Consider the following 17,400-nt stretch of genomic DNA (forward strand, 5'->3'; position numbering starts at 1 on the left):
GGCCGGTTTCGGGGTCAGAGCACAGCCTGAACATCCATGGGTTGGAGACGCAGGCGCCGTGACTCATATTTATTTCAAGCGCAGGATGCGTCCCAGCAGTGGGGCGCCCTGTTATTAATGAAGTAAGCGGTGTGATGTTCTCTAAGAGCCTGTCCTGCTTCAGCTCTTGGTGACGTGAAAATAACAGTAAAACACGTCTGGTTTTTCCCGCCGAGCTTTATTGTTACCTGGGAAGGCCCTGCATCCGGGAGAGCCAGACACCCACGACCTGTGACCACACACAGTGCCTTCGCGTGGCTGGGCTGGGCTCGGGCCTCCTGCAGCGGTTCCCCCAGACTTCGAGAATATGTATATGTTTTTAAATTGAAACACTTAAAAAAAAAAAGTAAGGACATTTTAAGGGAACTGCTATAATTCCACAAAGTATTTAGAAATAAAAGTCCAATAAATATTGAGTCAGCCAGCAAGAGTAGATTGTTAGGACTTGGCGAATTGTAGATGAAACACTAATACTATTTGTGAAAACAGCGCGGCGGGCTTCGGGGGGAGGAAGCGCGGGCTGGGTGGGGACGGGGAGAGTGGCGCCTGGCGGCGGCGTGCACCTCGCACAGCGGAAAAGTGGAAAAGTTCCGGCAGTTCGTTCAGCAGAAATGCACTTGTGTTCTTTGTCAGTTTGAAATCGGTAACAAGGACATGTTTTAGGAGAAGGGAGCAAAGCGAGTGTTACACCCCAGCAAACTGGGGGCGCAGAGAGGTGATGGCTGTACAGGTCATCTCCACCTTGGCCAGGAACTGGGAAGACTTGGGTCTCCGGAGCCCCCTTCCCCCCCAGAGAAGGACACCTCAGGGCTGCCGTGGTCACAGAGGAGCTGCCTCCCCTCCCCGTCCCCACCCCTTTACACCCTGAGTGGAAGCTGGTGTCCTAGGCTGGGTTGGGGGTAGTCCAGAACTGTTGTTGACATGCTGTTGACACCCACCCTTCTCCCGCCTGGCTTGTCCTGAGTTTCTTAGCAGGAGGGGTTCAGCCTTTGCTCCAGCAGGCTGCACTCGAAGTCCATTCTCCAAGACCTGGACCCCCAGCCCCGTGCCCTGTTTTTTGCGGCAGCAGATTTCAATCCGAGAGGTGCCACGCACAGGGGAACAGGGTCCCAAGGCTCTGGGGCGGTGTTCGGAGAGTAGGAGCTTGTGCTGGTGGCTGGCTGTGTTTCTGGGAGTAGCTGGCTGAAGGCATTAGACCAGTGAGAGTCTGCGCATTCCCAAAGGGGTTCTGCAAATTAATCACCCTGTGAGCTAAATTTGTTTATAGATGTATTTGCAAGGGAGGAGGGCCGCTCGGGACGCGGCCCAAGGAGCACCTGCTCAGGGTGTCACCTGGACCCGGTGTCTCGTGATGGCTGCAGGCCGATGACGAACATAATCACACATCTTCTCCTGGGAATTCGGGGCGCTCAGCCTCTGAGAGTGGAGGCGGGTCAAGGGATTTCAGGGTACGTGGAGATTTTATATGCATCGATGTGTTGGTTTGTTTCTATAGCTTCTTAAAAATAATTTACTTGTTTAATACGAAAGCGGTAGATGGATTTTTATGTGTTCATATAGGGAAGATTTTTTTTTTTTTTAGCTTCACACATGTTCGGTTTTAATGGGTAATAATTACATCTTTGTGTTTTGATGTCAGGCTGGTTATGAGGCCTAATTCTGCAGGCAGGCTCCTCATTGATTCTCTGGGAACTGTTGATGGGGGGGGGTAGGGAGAGAGGGAAAGAGAGGGAGAGACAGGGAGAGGGAGGGGAGGAGAGGGAGAGAGGTGCAGGCCAGGGTCCCTTCCTGCTCCCAAGACAAGTGAACACTGGAATGGCTCCTTCAGGCCCATGCGCACAGGCACAGGGGCCTTCCCCGCTTCCCTTCCGCCGGCTCTGGAACCTGACACACATATGGTTTTGTGGTCGGGTCGTTTGGAAAGGCTGGTTCCTTAAAGAAAAAATAACCCGCCCGCCCCGGCCCCTGCCGCCCACCCACCCACCCCCACTCCAGGCACCCCCCACACCCTACTGCAGTGCGGCTGGCAGGGCCGATGCTCCGGCCCTGTCTGTGCTGGGAAGGCAGTGAAAATGAGCACGAATCAATCTTCCCGAGAGGCGATGGGCATTAGAAGGCCGCTACCCTGTGACTAAACACACCCCTTTTATGGAGTGTTGGTGCTAATAAAGGACAGCTTATTACAGAGGCAGGGACCGGAGCCTGGATGAGGTCAGCCCTGACTGACAGTCATCAGTCATTCTTAATGATACTTTTTCCCGAGCTTTCTAAGGGATTCTGAGCAGAGTGCAAATCATTCGGGGTCATTCATAGTTCATGTACCCACAGATGGCAAAGGGTTTGAAAGACTTCAGTTTAAACTTGCAGGGGGAAGAAAGAAAGATCTTCACTTTTTTTTTTTAAGGAAGGGAAAATACCCCAAAACAAAACAGATTTTTCTTATTGGAACGTTTTCATGTTCTTTCAACCTAATAGATGTTTTACACACTACGGTGCTTGTGCATTATTAAAAGAGGCATAAATTTATGTTTTATGACGTCTGTCTTCTTTAATTATTACCTTTGATGTCTATTGGTGACTAAAGAGAGCTTAACAGGCTTTCTCTCTCTTCTTAAATTTCGTGTCGTGAAGCCCAGCTAGTCTCTGACACACGTGTGTTCCTCACCTTCAGGATTATTTTATAAATCCCTTTCTGATGAGCGGAAGTGTCAAATCAAGGACAGGTCATAAAGTAAAAGTATAAACCTTTTAAAGAGGGACCTTGGTAATATATAAACATTCTGCACACTATCTGAATTTTTTATGGACGAAAGAAAAATTATATTTCAGCTGTAGGAAGGGAGAAGTTTAAACATCAGCCTGTGTTTTAATGTATGATTTTTTTTGTCCCCTCCTGCTCTTATTTATAGCCATGGAAGAAACCATTGGCTTTTCGGGGCGATTTAAAACATGTGACTCAATGTGGAGCCTGCCTGTTAAACGTATGTGTTTAAATCCACAAGGCTGACTTTGAGACTTTGAGTCGACCCTCGAACACGGTGTTGTAAACCCAGGGACATGCTGGCTGCGGGGGGCGGAGGCCCGGGGCTTTGTCCTTTCCTCGATTTTCTTCTTTCCTTCCCCAGCCTCAGTTTCCTTATCTGCAAAGGAGGGTGCAGGCGGGTGAAGGGCCCCCAGTGTGTCACTGTCCTGGGAGTCCACAGTCCATCCGATCCACTGTGTGGCACCCTGAGGCGGTCACAGAGCAATAGCTGCCCCTGTGCTGTTTTTAAAAGCTCGGTGTGCTCAGAGAATTGGCATTTGGAAAAATTTGGTTTATTTTTACTTATAAAATTGGAAGTAAGCTGAAACCAACAACTTCTGGGCCCTCCTGCCATTCCGTGTCAAGGCACATGGAGACCGGTCACCACACGGAAGCCCCCGAGGCTGCAAGGGCTGGGCGCGCACCCTGGTGGTGCCCAGGGCCGGGGGTGTGCTACCCAGCTGCCCGCCCTGCTCTGTCCTGGAAGAGGGGGCTGGGGACACAGCTGTAGCTTTTTACGGAGAAGTCGCCTGCGCTCCTTTGCTCCAGAAAGAGAGGGCGTTTGGAAGCGAGTTCAGCGTTTCCTGATCACCTGCTGCGTGCGGGCAGAGGTGAGTAAACCAGTGCAGCTCACGGGGTGTGAAGTGGCTCTTCACAGTCCCTTCCTCTGCAGGTGCGACCTGTGACGTCGTGAGTGGGTCTCTCCTCTACACTCGGGCCCCCCACCCTCAGTGTGCCCTTCCGGACACCGGAGGCAGCCTTCCAACCTCAGCTGGTCTTCGGAAGCAAAGAGTTAGGGCCCCGTTGGCGCGGTCGCGGCCAGGCGTGCGGTGCTGACGGGGAGCGGCCGACCGTCTGCCCTGGTGCCGATGGGGAGCGGTTTCCCGAGGACGGTTGTGTCTCGTGTGCTCACCCTCCTGGGCAGCCCGTCTGCTCAAAGGCTGCGTCCAGGTGGTGGGTTTTACTGGATGTTGTTGATGGCGAAAGATAGGGGCACCCGAAGCCGCAGGCTGCCTGAGAACAGGGTGTCCTTGCTGGTTTGCGGGCATGGTTGATAAGAAGTTGGCTGAATGAGGGCCACGTGGTGGAGAGGCAGCCCGCACTTCACTCGGCGTTGTCACCTGCGTGAATGTCCAGCGTCAGCCCGTCCGTTTGGGCGGAAAGCTAAATGGCGAGTTTGGAAATAAGCGCTGTCGGTAAGACAACCCCTGTAACGGGGACCAGGCTTGCAAGATGTAACCCAGCCGCACCGGGGGCCAAACCAGCGGCATATTTCCGAGGCGCGGTCATCCACACCAATGTAAACATTCGTCTGCCGTGTCCGAATGTCTTGAAAATCCAGAGCAAGCGAGTCCTGATAGGAAGAAAAAGCATTTGGATGTGGCCGTGCTGTTTAATTTTCCTTCTGCAGGCTGTACATATTCTGTCTCCAAGTAACGGGTTTTCCCCTCTCCCTCCTCACCCCCTTCTGTTTTTCCAGAACCTTCCACCCGGCCCCACGGGAGAGCCCGCTGAGTCCTCCCTGCCCTCCCAGTCGCCCTCGGGAAGGATCTCTCAGGCCTGTGTTATCTGTTTGTGAGGCAGCCCAGGCCCCAGACTTAAGTCATGGGTTCTGGCTACAAGTTAGAGTGTGATTAATAATTGACTAATGTAGCTTTTATTTATCACAGGCTAGCACATTTCGCCATTACTGAGTTAATTTATGTTAAGTGTGAGCTGTCGTTCAATCTGTTTTTCAACTTTTTTTTTTTTAATCCTAAGTCTATCTTTCACTTTTTGAGAAACAAAATCCTCATACAGGGCACAGGCTCGCTCGGTGCCAAAAAGTTGATTTCCTCCTCCCCGGAGCCATCCATCACCAGCCCTCCCAGCTGCACTGTCAGCCCGTGACAGAATGACATGTGTCATTTATCAAAGGGGCCAGGCTGGGCCTTGGGAAAGGCTGCCGACAAAGCCTGAGAGAGTTCATTTTGCAGTCCCTCCTACCCTCTGCGAAGCCCTTTGCCAGGAAAGCCTGTGATGTTTCTGTCTTCACCACGTTACTGTAAGTCCTTCAGCCGCACAGAGTTAACCCTCGGCACGCAGCCGCACGGCCTGGCCCGGCCTGGGAGCCCCCGCCCGCACCGGGGACCCTCGTGTGGAATCATCCCGGGACTGCCGCCTCTCCCTCCTCCCCACTTTTTTTTGCAGGCTTTGAGAATTTAAAGCTGAAGTTTTTACCAGCAGAGCAGAAGGTCTGAGACACCAGGAAGAGCGAGGAAGACGCCGTTCCCTCGTGACCAAGGCGCAGACCCCCTTTCTGCCGCTGCCGTTCGGTGGTGTGTGTTGGAGGACTGAGTGTTTCGCTGCAGGCTGGTTCTGAAGGCACAGACTAAAGATAAAGGAAGGATGTTTCTGTCTTTCTCTGTGGCTCAGAAGCTGTGGGCTGACCGATGCTGGGGGGCTGGGGGGGTGAGGAAGGAAGCAGAGAGGGGCTCTCCTTACCACCCCCCAGCCTGTTTACTGTTCATCTGAGTCCCTAAACCACCAGAAGACAATGAAAAAGTGACAAGAAAAAAAAATCTGCCAGAGGGGATCCCTGAGTTAAAATATAAAAATGCATTTGGTTAAAACAAGGCCTTTCTCCCCCCTGGAAGGGAACGGTTTTGCATTTGAATCCTGTGTGACAAAAGTTACTCCCATCCCCACCCCCTCGGACTGGACTGTCCTCAGCCCCAAGGTTATTTACAGCTTCAGATATCATTTAAAGAGATAGCTGAGCAGACTGTTGCCTCAGCCAGGAACTTTCCAGAAAGAAGTCCTATAAATTAGCCAGTGCTCAGGAGTGGCTGCTGTCGAGGCGGCCCTTCCGTTTGTCTGCATCAGGCTAATTTATTTCTGCAGCCAGATGTGGGCTGACAGCCATCACTCAGAGCCTCCCTTCCCCACCGTCCCCGGGTCGGGAAACCAGTCACGTTTCCCATTTTGCAGAATCCCCATCAACATTATTGAAGATGGATGTATCTTTAAAGCGAAGATTGATTGTGGATATCGGCGTGATGGTGCCATTCATCATGGTGAATATTATTTAGACTTGGGTTGTACAAGGCTGTAACTTGAGACCCAGCCAGGGGAGGGACAATCTGGAAACTCGAATCCGTGAACTTTAATGGATGGATGCTTTTTTCAAAGCTCAACTCACTATAGCGTGATTTACTTTTCTTACAGAAAGGAAACAAGCATTGCAGTGTTAAAGGGACAGCGTGCTGGATTGTCCTGTGCGGTGGGTCCTCCCCGACCCACCCCGCTGGGGGGTCAGGGGACAGTCAGCCCTGGCGGAAGTGGCTGAGACACCGTGGCCACACAGCCTGGGGCTGCACACATGTGCCTGCAGGGCCACTTTCCAGATCTTCATGCCCTTACGGGGCTCTGAGAACATTAGAACTTGGGCTGCACCCCAGGGCTCACCGGGACCAGGGGTACAGAGCCGGTCATTGGAAACCAGTGAGCCTCTCTGAGTGCTGCGGGAGGGCCCGTTTGTACTGGGGAAGAAAAATGAGGCCAAAACGCCTCTGCGTCAGGGGCGCGAGGCTTTGGAGAGAAGGTTCCCCTCCCTCCCAAGGCCTGAAGGTAGCAGCATCTGCCCGGGGAGACGTCCGTGGCGTAATTAACATCAGTCTCTCCGGCTCGCCCGCGCCGTGGCATGTCACCGGAGGCTGCCCAGCTGGGAGCTCCATGGCCCTTGCTCCTGGGGTCAGTTTGTCAGAGGCAGAACCTGCCAATGATGGTGCCCGTCCCCTACTCTTAGAAAACCCGTGGAGCGGGACCATCTAGTGGCTGCAGCCTTCCTCCTCAGGGTGGCTCCTCAGGGCCCAGAAGTTCGTGCACAAACACAGAGGACTTTCTCTCTGATGCCTCAGTCGTCCCATCTGCCCGAACCTGGGCTGGAAGGGCCACCGCCAGGGTCATGGCTCTTCTGCCCTTAACACACCGCCTGTGTTGGAGATGTCGCTCACTTCTGTGTCAGGGGGTTGCTTGCCTGCGGGTCTGGAGGGGCCGCTGGCAGTGGGGGTGTGGCCGCTGCAGCCTGCACCCAGCACCTTCCCACGGGCCCCAGCGCCAGGCCTTCCCAGCGAAGCCATGTCACTCTGGCCTGCAGGGGCCTCTGCCACTGGCCAGAGTGCTACGTGCTGCCACAGCTGTGACGCTCGGTGTGACTGAGGATCCTACCTGCCTGGCCCCCGTGGTTTCCAGACATAGACGTGTCCTTGGGACGGTGCAGCACTCAGAACAACAAGTTCTCTCTTTTCTGCACTGGGAATGCCTCAGTTTTTGGAAGGTGTGCGGGCCAATGGTGTGAATGTTTGAACAGGCGGTGCCTGTGCCACGTGGGGGGACCCATCGGAACGCTGGTCTGTCTGAGAGGTCAAAGCCTGTCCCGTCTGTGTACCCAAGAGATGCCAAGCTCCCTAAGGGCAGGGGTGTGCGGCCCCCCATCCTCCCCACCCGAGCCCAGCTCCGTCAGAGCTTGTCCAAAAGCTAAACGCCCTCCGTAGCAGGCCAGGGGTGTCCGGTCCGTGGAGACCAGGGTGGGTGCCGTCAACGAGAAGAGGCGAAGAGACGAGGAGCCCTTTCCATGTTTCAAAGAGCCAACCCAGGTTGGGCGGGGCGACGGTGCGTTTGGGGGCAGCCTTCCCTGTCAGGTCCCCCCGACCTTCAGAAGAGACGACCAAAGCTGAGTGGACCGCAAGATCGGAGTGGAGAGAGAGGGCGTGGAGAACAGCCACCACCTGCTCTGAAGGTGGGGAGACAAGGTAAAAGAACCCCCGGAAATTCCGGGCTGGTCCCGTCACTGCGCCTCCCCAGGTAGGTGCACCCAGGACCACACCCGGCCGGGCCGGCAGCGCAGGTGCCCACATCTCCGGCCCGTCTTCTCCTTGTAAGCTCCGTGTTTATTTGCAAGTTAAAAGCACATTCCTGGCCTTTGAGGAGCCTATGAAATGTCTGCAAACAGGAAGCAGTCTATCAAACGCTCATGAATCATGGCGCCCGTGACGCCGGCCGAGGTCAGATCATTACACTAAATATATCGTGAGTATTATTAATGCCCGGGGTCCTCTGCCGTCTTTGTGCCGCGGGACCGCCGTCTGCTGATCCAGCACCGTGTGGTGGTGGAAGCTTCCGCAGAGCCCCCCCAGCTCGCAGTGGCCGGCAGGTGCTCAGGAAGTGTGACCTGGGCCCAGTGACACACCCCACGCAGGAGCCCAGGCGCCCGGGAGGATGGCAAACAGGGACAGAAGGGACTGAACTTCAGCAGCCGCCCCTGTGCCTCTGAGAGGAGGCCATATTTATCACGGCGCATTATGGAGAGCAGCAAATGTCACGAAAACCATTGTTTTTTAATTTTTTTTCTGGGAGCGTTTGAATGAGGTGATTTATGGTAGTTATCCATCTTACGGGCCATCCGTCATGTTTTAGTTGCTAGGCAATCAAACCAGCAGCTGTTTGCTTTGCATCAAGATGAAACGTTGTCAGTCACCACACGCAGGTATGACCTTAGAGGTGGAGCCCCATGCGTGCTGTGTGCGCCGCCGCCCCCGACCGCCCTGTCGTGGCTGCCGCCGCTGCAGGGGCCTGTCCTCATCCTGGTCTTGCAGGAAGAAAAGGAACAAAGGAACAGGTGGGTCGTCGCTGGCTGGAAACTGGGGACCCCGCGTCTCACTTGCCCGGGGTGCTGTCCCGGGGGGTGGATGCCGCCAGGGGCTGGGAGGTGAAGCCGTGGGAGTGCCCGTGGGTGCCAGTCCCACGTGGTGGGTGCGTGGCCACGCCTGGGCCCACTGGGACCTCCTGTGGAGCTGTGTGGGGTGGGGCCCCAGCCTTTGCCCTGTGTCTTCCGGAGGTCACCCGCCTGGTGCGTTGTCCACCATAGGATGTCTCCGGGTCCCGACTTGGGGAGCTCATTTCTCAGCAGGCGTAGCACGCAGTTGCCGTGTGAGCCGTGAGACCTGCCCCTGCCCTACAGCATCAGACACGGGGGTGTGGACATTGCTCCAAACAAGGAAGAACAAATGCACGTGAAAACACGCCTTTGTCATGGGAGCCAGATTCTGCCTTTTGTGAACACCCCGGTGTGGGGTCTCCCCACCCCTCAGTGGGTTTGTGAGGCAGCCACACAGGTACTTGGCACCACAGTTTGGGGGGTTGCCTGGCACGGAGTGTGTCTCCTCGACTTCAGACTGGGTGGTCTCTGCTTGGTTTTCTCAGGGGGGTGCAGAGCGAGTGCAGTGTTTAGAGCTGCGAGAGCTCTGGCGTGGATCTTGGACAGTCTCAAACGGACTGAACTTGGGAATCAGGTCTGCCTCACTCTATCTTGTCTCCCAAGCTTGTACATGAGAAGTCTGTCCAGAAGGTGTCCAGCCAGGCATCTGAAAAATGGAGACATTTACCGAAGAAGGTACAAGAACATTATACACAGGACAATGACGCCCCAGTCCCCTTCAAAGTGGGCACCTTGGGGCCTCACCCAGTTCTCCCAGTTGCCATCAGCTGCTCTGTTGTATTTTCTGGGATCTCATCAATGGTCTGAAATCTCTTTCCTTTCAAAGGCGATTTTAGCTTTGGAGAAAGCCAAAAGTTGCAGGGCGCCAAAGCTGGGCTGTAGGGGGGCTGAGTCACCTGGGTGATTGGATGTTTTGCCAAAAACACTCTGTATGAGACGGGATGCATGAGTGGGTGTGTTGCTGTGATGAAGCTGCCCGTCACCAGTTGTCCGTGGCTGTGGCCTTCTGAGTCATCTGAATAGTTTCCACAGAGGAAAGTTCAAGCTTAATATAAATTTGATGCAGATTCGTTGCTGTACTCTCTCAGTCACTTTGAATGTGATGGCCACACAGTGCACATGCTCACTCAGCAGCGTCTACCACCCCCACTGACTGGTACAGTGAAGTCGTCCTTGTTCACACATGCGCACTCCAGTCCACTCTCCTGGGCTGCCAGGAAACAACAATGTCACACACACCATTCTCATTATATTAACAGTGGCTGGGCTTTTTCTGGACAGACTTCATATATATTTTTATTTATTGTTAGGATTTTTGAGGGCCTGATACATTCCCTTCTAGCGACTGTTCTGTCCGTCGGGAGAGAGTTTTCCAGTCACAGCCCCTCGGGTACCAGGTTTATATGGGACCCCAGATGCGACAAACTAGAAGGGCCCCCTCCATCCACCCCAGACAGCAGACAGGACAGTCCGGGAGAGCCCTGCCACCCCTCACCTGAAGCCCTCAAGGCCAGACATGTTTCGGAATTCGGGGTTTTTCAGAGTTCAGAAGGAAGCCCAGGGCCCATACTGCACGTTTTGCAGTGTCCTCAGCACGGTGACATGTGAGTGCAGCTGCGGTAAAGTGTGGGACTCTTCACACCCCCGAGGGTGAAAAAAGAACATGTGTGTGCTCACGGCCTCGGGTCAGCTCAGACCAGGTTGGACTTGATGAAGCGAAGTTAAGACGAACTTGAAGTTCCCTGTGTGGACTTTGGACTAGTGGCGAAGGACAGCCCCGGGGCCTGGGGTCCGTTAGGCAGCACGGTGGCTGTCTCGGCAGGTCTGACTTCCTGGCTGGTCGCCTCCTCTCTGGTGTGCGGGGGTTCCCTTTGGCGTTTTTGCCCCACGCCCATGGAGAAAAGTGCTGTTGGTTGGTTCTGCACCCTCCCAAAGATCTCCTGGTGACCTGGGTAAGACCGGGAGCCGTGGAGACGCAGGTCACCCTCGAGTCTCTCGTGTCCCCTCACGTCCAGTCCCTGTCCCTTTGCGGGCAGGACTGGAATTCCTCATGTAGCACAGTGGGCTTAGGAAGGAGGACCCGGAAAACTCCCCTTAACAACGCGCCAGTGCTGCCGTTGCTTCTCATGGAGACTGTGCGGACACAGGGCCGACCTAAAACGTACTCTGCCCGTCATTCCAGCTCCGCAGCAAAAACACGAGACAAAGCACGCGCCTGCCAGGTTCCGGGGGTCGCAGATGATCTGGTCACTTTTTTTCCAGCGGGCGGGGGCAGGTAGGATGCATCAGCCCAGCGGGTTCAGACTGGAGATGAGCAGTCGCCCCCAGAATTCGGGGGCTTACAGAACCCGGTGCAGAAACTTCCTCCCCAGGGGGATTCTGCCGGGCTCCCCTGTACTTCCGCGGTTGCAGACGTACCTGTGGCCGTTGACGAGGCACCAGCCTGTCAGGCAGCTCGCTGGCTGGGGGGCTTCTCCGTGCAGGCGGTTGGGAGGAATGATTCCTTGATAATTAAAATATTTTTAAAAACTGCTTTAGGAGACTCAGGAGCATGCGGGGTTACTTGCACGTACGGCTTTATCTTTTGTGGTGGCTGTTTTTAAAAAGCTCTGTGAAATGCAAGGCCACCCCAGGAGCTTTGTCCCCTCTTGGATGCTGTGAGTGTCACTGAGGAGGTGCCCACTTCCTTTTTGTGAAGTCAGATGTTTTGGGGTGACATTGGTTAGTGAGACTACAGGTTTCGAGTGCACGTGCTATGATGCATGATCTGTACATTGCACTGTGTGCCCACCACCTAGAGTCGAATCGTCTTCCGTCACCGCGTATTTGAGCCCCTGTTCCCTGGACTGTCTCCTACCCGCTCCGGTCTCATAACCACCATACCGTCATTGTCTGTGCCTAGGAGTTTAGGTCTGTCTGTCTGTCTGGTTTGTTTGCTTGTTGCTTTCACGTCTGTATCCCACAGACGGGTGAAGGCGTGTGGTTCTGGTCTTTTTCTGCCGGACCTGTTTCCCTTAGCATGGTGTTCTCCAGCTCCATCCGTGTTGTAAACGTCAGTATCTCGTTTCTGGTTCCGTCGTCTGCAGAGCTTCCTCAGCTGATCAGAGGAGACACTTCTTTTCAACAGGCCCCTCTCTACACGCAGAGAAGCTGAGGTACACATTCTCCACGTTTGGTGGGTTGCATTGCCCGTGAGCACACAGTGACCAGCCACGGGCTGCCCAGGACAGCCCTGGCCTTTCAGTGGGCCGCATCTTCCAGCGAGCCCGCCGTGGGCCGCAGGGGCACGACAGCCCTGAGAGCTCCCTCGTGGGGGCTGAACTCACAGGCGCAGGCGCCCTGCTCGCCCGGCTCCTCCTCTGACCCCCACTTCGTCTCGTCCTTGGCTCTTGTCCACTTGCGTCTCTCTCCCACCTCCTCTCCCGATTTTTAGCAACACTCTGGCTTTAGAAATGTTCCTCATAAAATTTGTGCATAGTTTTAAAAGTTATTTTGCAGTATCTTGAGCTCTTCAGAGGACAATTGCTCCAAAATCTAATAAGTCATAATAAATATAGTTCCGGACGACGGGGACAGTGACGATGCGCTGGGAATAATAATAGCTCTGCCAGGCTTTGCGCCGTTATTTGAAAGGGTTTTTTTTCCCCCATTAAATTTTGTGTCTTCTGTATATGAGTTGGCCTTCATTATTGTGCTTTTATGCTAGTTGGTTGGTTACCAACTCGAATTAAGAAAATGCTGTGTGGTTCTTGATAGTCCCATTAACTTTCTGTTAAATATGAGATATTTATACACGCACACTTCTATAAACTTAGTTCAAGGGTATCAGCAAAAATATTTTTTCTGTTCACATTTGCTGTTCATAAAACACTCGAGGGAGAAATTGTTTCCGCGATACTTCAGATGGGTTTTTAAATAAATTTTAGATATTGTGGTGCACCGCAGTGCCTTTTATTTCATTTTCTCGGTAGACGCAGCGCACTGAAAGACTTCGTCTGTTGAAAAACTGCCTTTCCTGAGAAATAATTATTAGTTTCTTTCACTTTGGAGTAATAAAGGCGGATGCGGCAGCACCAGGGCCTCCCTGCCTGTGAGTTGTGCGTGTCCCAGGCCTGTGCTGGGTGGGAGGTGTGTCCCACTCGGCATCTCCCGAGAGGTGGGGGATGGAGGCTCCGGCAGCATCCTTTCTGAGGGCGGCCGGGCTGCATTCCCTCCTTCTCGAGCCAGGCGGTGGCAGGAATAAGAAGTGAACGTGGACGTTAAAAGTACAATTCCGTTGGCTTCTTGACACGTGGAGTTGAGTCACTGCCTCTCCCTGTCACCTTTCTGGGGGTGTCGCGGGGTGACCCCACATTGTGCCTGGATGCAGAACAATGGCATGGTTGTACTGTCGACACCAACGTCAACCAGCTCTGGACCCTGCAGAGGTCCCATCTTTTCTTCAGAAGTTGGATTTCTCCACGGTGAGCCACGACCATAAAAACTGGCCCCGCTTCCCACCTCGTTTGCTCATTTCTCCAATTGCTGGTTCATTCATTGGTTTATTTATCCAATAAATACTTACTCTGACTACCTGCTCATTTCCAGCAATTCTCGGAGGGGATGGAGCTCACGGCCGAGTTAGAGCATTTTGAAAGCGAAAGCGGTTATCAATATTAACTTTATATAAAATATTTTATTATGCATCCCGTGGATGTAAAAGTTTCATTGAGTAATGAAATAAATGTTATCGGGATTGAAGATGGGAAACAAAAAATCTATTTTCCAATTTATCTCACCTGCCTTTTCTTCTTTGCCGTCACATAATTCAGCCCTGATCTGCCTCCTGCCTTCGCCACGGTCAGTGGGGAACACGCTCTGTTTTCTGCAGAATCTGCTCGGAGGGCTTGCCTCTCTTCACGTCGACTCTCGCATCTCCGCGGGAAGATGCTGTCCCCGCTGGGCTTTATCATCAGTCACAGTCTCTCAGCCCCGGAATCTCCCTCTGTGTCTCATAGAAAAAATCTGTGCGATACGCAGTGTGTTGAGTTCTGTGGGTGCCGGTCACCACCCGGTGGCCTCGACGCTCTGCCAGGGGTGTCGGTGTGTCTCAGTCCCATCCTCTCTGACAGGCATGGGGCCCTCGCACTCTCCTCCCCATGGCTAGTCTGGAGTCGTTAAGGTAAGCAGTCAGGGTTCCTTGGACAGACCCAATTCTAGCCGTTTCCCATCCCCTCCAAACCTGTGGCTTCTCGGCTGTGCGTTCCTCATGCCTGTCGTCCGGGCAGGGGACACGTGAGGAGAAGTCGGGGCCTGCTGTCGGGCGGCTCCTCTCCTCTGACAGTACCCCCGAGGTGGCATTTGCAGCAGTGCCTGGTACACCGCAGGTGCGCCGTGAACGTTGCGGACCGACTGGGCCTGCAGGTCCCTGCATCCTTGTATCCTGCGGTTTCACTTTGGGGTGTGGTATCTCTGTCATAGAGTGAGACTTGCTGAGACCGAGGTCCCAGAGGTCGGTCACACCGATTGTCACCAGGTCCTTGAGCACAAGATAGATAAGGTCATATAACTCAGGCCCAGGACACTGAGTCCTTGACCCAGGAAGCCATCCCTGTGTGTCCGGGTGTTAATGTTGGTCGCATCTCCCTGGCATTGGTCCCGGTGGTCGGGCCGTAGGAACCAGGACTCAGGGTGTTGCCAGACCACCACCACCGCCTGTGTACAGACCGGGCGCCTGGCCTCTGTGTGGCGGAGGGAGGGGCAGGACCACAGAGGCTTGAGATCCCTCCTTTGGGGCTGCGTGTCGGGGTGGTGGTGCTGGCACCTCCCTCGGGAACCTCACACTCTGTGTACGAGCTGAAACGAAAATGTCACCCCTCACGCGCTGATGTGTGTAAGTGCACACGTGCATGTACGTGTGCGCGCGCACACACAGTTTTTGTTTCCATTTTTATTTCTCCACGGCCCCAGCGATATTTGGTAGGAGACCTCCCACCAAATACGTATGGGGGTGACCTCCATTACGTACACTCACGAGGCGAGGCAAGGCTGTATTTAGAAGCACTCCTCGTTGGCTTGGTGGCTTGGTCGCTCATCAGGCGTCCGACTAATGCATCGGAGCCTTCCTTCAGCGGGCTTGCACTTGCACTTGTACTTGCCCTTTGGCTGTGGCCCTCTGTACTTTTATGACCATTGTGTGTGTGGTGCTGAGCCTTTGTTTTTGTTTTTTTTAAAGATTTTATTTATTTAGAGAGAGAAAGGGAGGGAGAATGAGAGGGAGAGAAATATCAGTGGGCGGTTGCCTTTCACGCACCCCCTACTGGGGACCTGGCCTGCAACCCAGGCATGTGCCCTGACTGGGAATCGAACCAAAGACCCTTTGGTTCGCAGGTGAGCACTCAACCCACTGAGCCACGCCAGCCAGGGCTTGTCTTTGGTTCTTTTAAGCAGCCCCCTTGGTGTGTACTGTGCAGTCCCGTGTGTGCCAGGTGGAAGCAGGCATGTGCGGTTGGGACACGGTGTGTGCAGAGTGGCCTGTGGGTGCCCGCGGCTGGGTTTCCTGGATATTTTGTAACTGCCGTCCACACTGTCATCCACGACAGAACCCGCCCTGTGGGGTATAGATGGTGGGTGGGTAGCTGTCTGCATGGGGGGCTGGGGGAGCTCTGAGAGGCCCCACCTGGTAGACTGGGGCGTCAACACAGCATTCGGGGGAGAAGGTCGGCATGGACGGTGTGTGGTCTGTTTTCTATTTTTTGTTCGGGGCAGTGCGGTGCTTTTGGGGGAGACCCAGTGAAAAGTGCCCGAGAGCCAGGGGCCTGGCTTGGAGTGTCGGCGGGGCCTCGGCGGTGGCGTGGGGAGGCCGCCAGGCGTGAACGCTGGTGTTGGGGACGACAGACGGTCCATGAGTTCCCACCGCATCCTGGTTTCGGGGGCGGCCTCCTAGGACGGAACGTACCAAATCCTACACACGAAACTGGGTGTGAGGGGGGCTGCTTAGTATGAGAGAGGACGCGACAGTAAATAACAAATCTTAAAAAGCTGAAAAACACGACCAAGCCCAGAAAAATCTCATTATTAATTAGTCTCCCGACACAGCTGTTTGGCCACATGTTCTGCTGCGCAGGCAGATAACGCAGCCCTGCCCCCAGCCAGGCTCCCGGGAGGCGGGCCTTCGTTTCTGGTGCTCGGGGGTTTATAAAATGCGTGACTTTGCACCAGCGTGTGTTCGCCAGGCTGCCGGCCTCTTGCACGGGGGGCTGGGCGTGCCATGAGGGGGGCTGAGGTGGAGAGAGACAGCCCAAGGCCAGCGCGAGGGCCCTGTGGATTCTAGGCCGCCACGTGGCCGGGGTTCCCAGGGCTGCAGGCAGGGCCCCTGCCTGGGAAGGGCGTGATCTCCGTCTGGGTCCTGGCCGCTGCGCCGCCCCCTAAAGCCCCGAAAGGGTAATGGTCTGCCTGAAGTGAATAGTTGATACTCACTTAAGATATTTCAGCAGTTGATATTTCAGCAGTAACGTTTTATTTTGTTTTTTGATTAAAATTTCAAGGGAGGCCACAAATCTGTGCTCGCTTTGAACTGCTAAAACTTGGTCTGGCGTTTTCTGAGAAGCGTGTAGTATGGAGAGTATGGACCCCTCCCCTGCATGCTTATCGGGCAGCCAAACACACGTTGTCACGCAAATTGTCTAAAATTTAATTTTATGAAATTAGAAAATAATTACACATAAGTATAAAAGTTACAAAAATTATAAGACTGCTTTTGCATAAAGACATTTCACTTGCCACATTAAATTTTCCTTTTAAGCTGTTGGCTGTAAAAAAAAAAATCTTTGCTTTCTTGGGCATGAGGTTAAAGTCTCAGTTCGTTTCTCCTTTTTGGAAAGCCGGGGTCAGTTCCCCCGTTGGGAGAAGCCCTGTGTTTGGGTGTGGCCGTCTGCCGCTCTCTGTTTTGCGCTGTGAGAGGGAGAAAAATAGGACGAAAGTGCTCCTTGTCCCCCGGGGGGAACTGACCTCCAACAGATAAATCGTGACCCTTTGCCCTGAGGAAACAGAGACAGCCTCGCGGAGTTCACGTTGAAACAAGGCAGCGGTAGCTTCACCCAGGGAATCAGAACTCCTGTACCGCCGCCCCCGACGTGGGATGTTCCGGAAGAGACCGTCCCCTCGTGTCCCCTTTCCCACCGGGTTTAGGCACCTCGGTCCTCCCTGCAAATTTTAGGGACAGTGACTCGGTTTTTAAAGGGAGAAGGACATTGAAAGATGTTGCTACTTCTTTTTTTGGCCAAGTTTGGAATTTTTAGGAAAATAGTATGTGTGCAGTGGAGTGCCACAGCCATCCAGACAAATGTCACAGGTCACACACAGTTAAGGTCCTGACAGTGTCTAAAAGGCTCAGCCCTTGAAGGTCTCTTCCGCCTTCGGTTCTGCATCCTGGACCAGGTGCCTGGCTCCCAGGTACCCACCTCCCCCCCCCCCCCCCCGACCCGAGTCCTCTCCCTTCCCTCCTCACTGTGGCCTGGAGCACCAGGCTCCTGTCTCATGCGTAGCCATCTGTCCTCTGCGCGGGCCCCGCCTCCCGCTGGGAACCCTTCCCCACCGAGGG

General features: G+C 54.1%; 1 protein-coding gene across 3 annotated transcripts in view; it reads left to right on the forward strand.

The window, feature by feature from the left end:
* Nucleotides 1–17,400, forward strand: part of TSHZ1 (teashirt zinc finger homeobox 1) — a 69,653-nt gene that overhangs the window by 9,599 nt on the left and 42,654 nt on the right. Inside the window, exon 1 of one of the 3 annotated variants that reach the window (XM_053664145.1) lies at nucleotides 6,935–8,720. The exons of 1 other annotated variant lie outside the window; for it this stretch is intronic. In XM_053664145.1, the coding sequence (XP_053520120.1) occupies nucleotides 8,561–8,720 (160 nt within the window). In that variant the 5' untranslated portion in view covers nucleotides 6,935–8,560. Of the gene's footprint in view, nucleotides 1–6,934; nucleotides 8,721–9,190; nucleotides 9,495–17,400 lie in introns of those variants that run through there. One more of the 3 variants, XM_053664147.1, reaches the window with a different exon arrangement.

This window comes from Artibeus jamaicensis, unplaced genomic scaffold, assembly GCF_021234435.1.
Source record: "Artibeus jamaicensis isolate MK-2021 breed Jamaican fruit bat unplaced genomic scaffold, CSHL_Jam_final contig_354, whole genome shotgun sequence".
Lineage (NCBI taxonomy): Eukaryota > Metazoa > Chordata > Mammalia > Chiroptera > Phyllostomidae > Artibeus > Artibeus jamaicensis.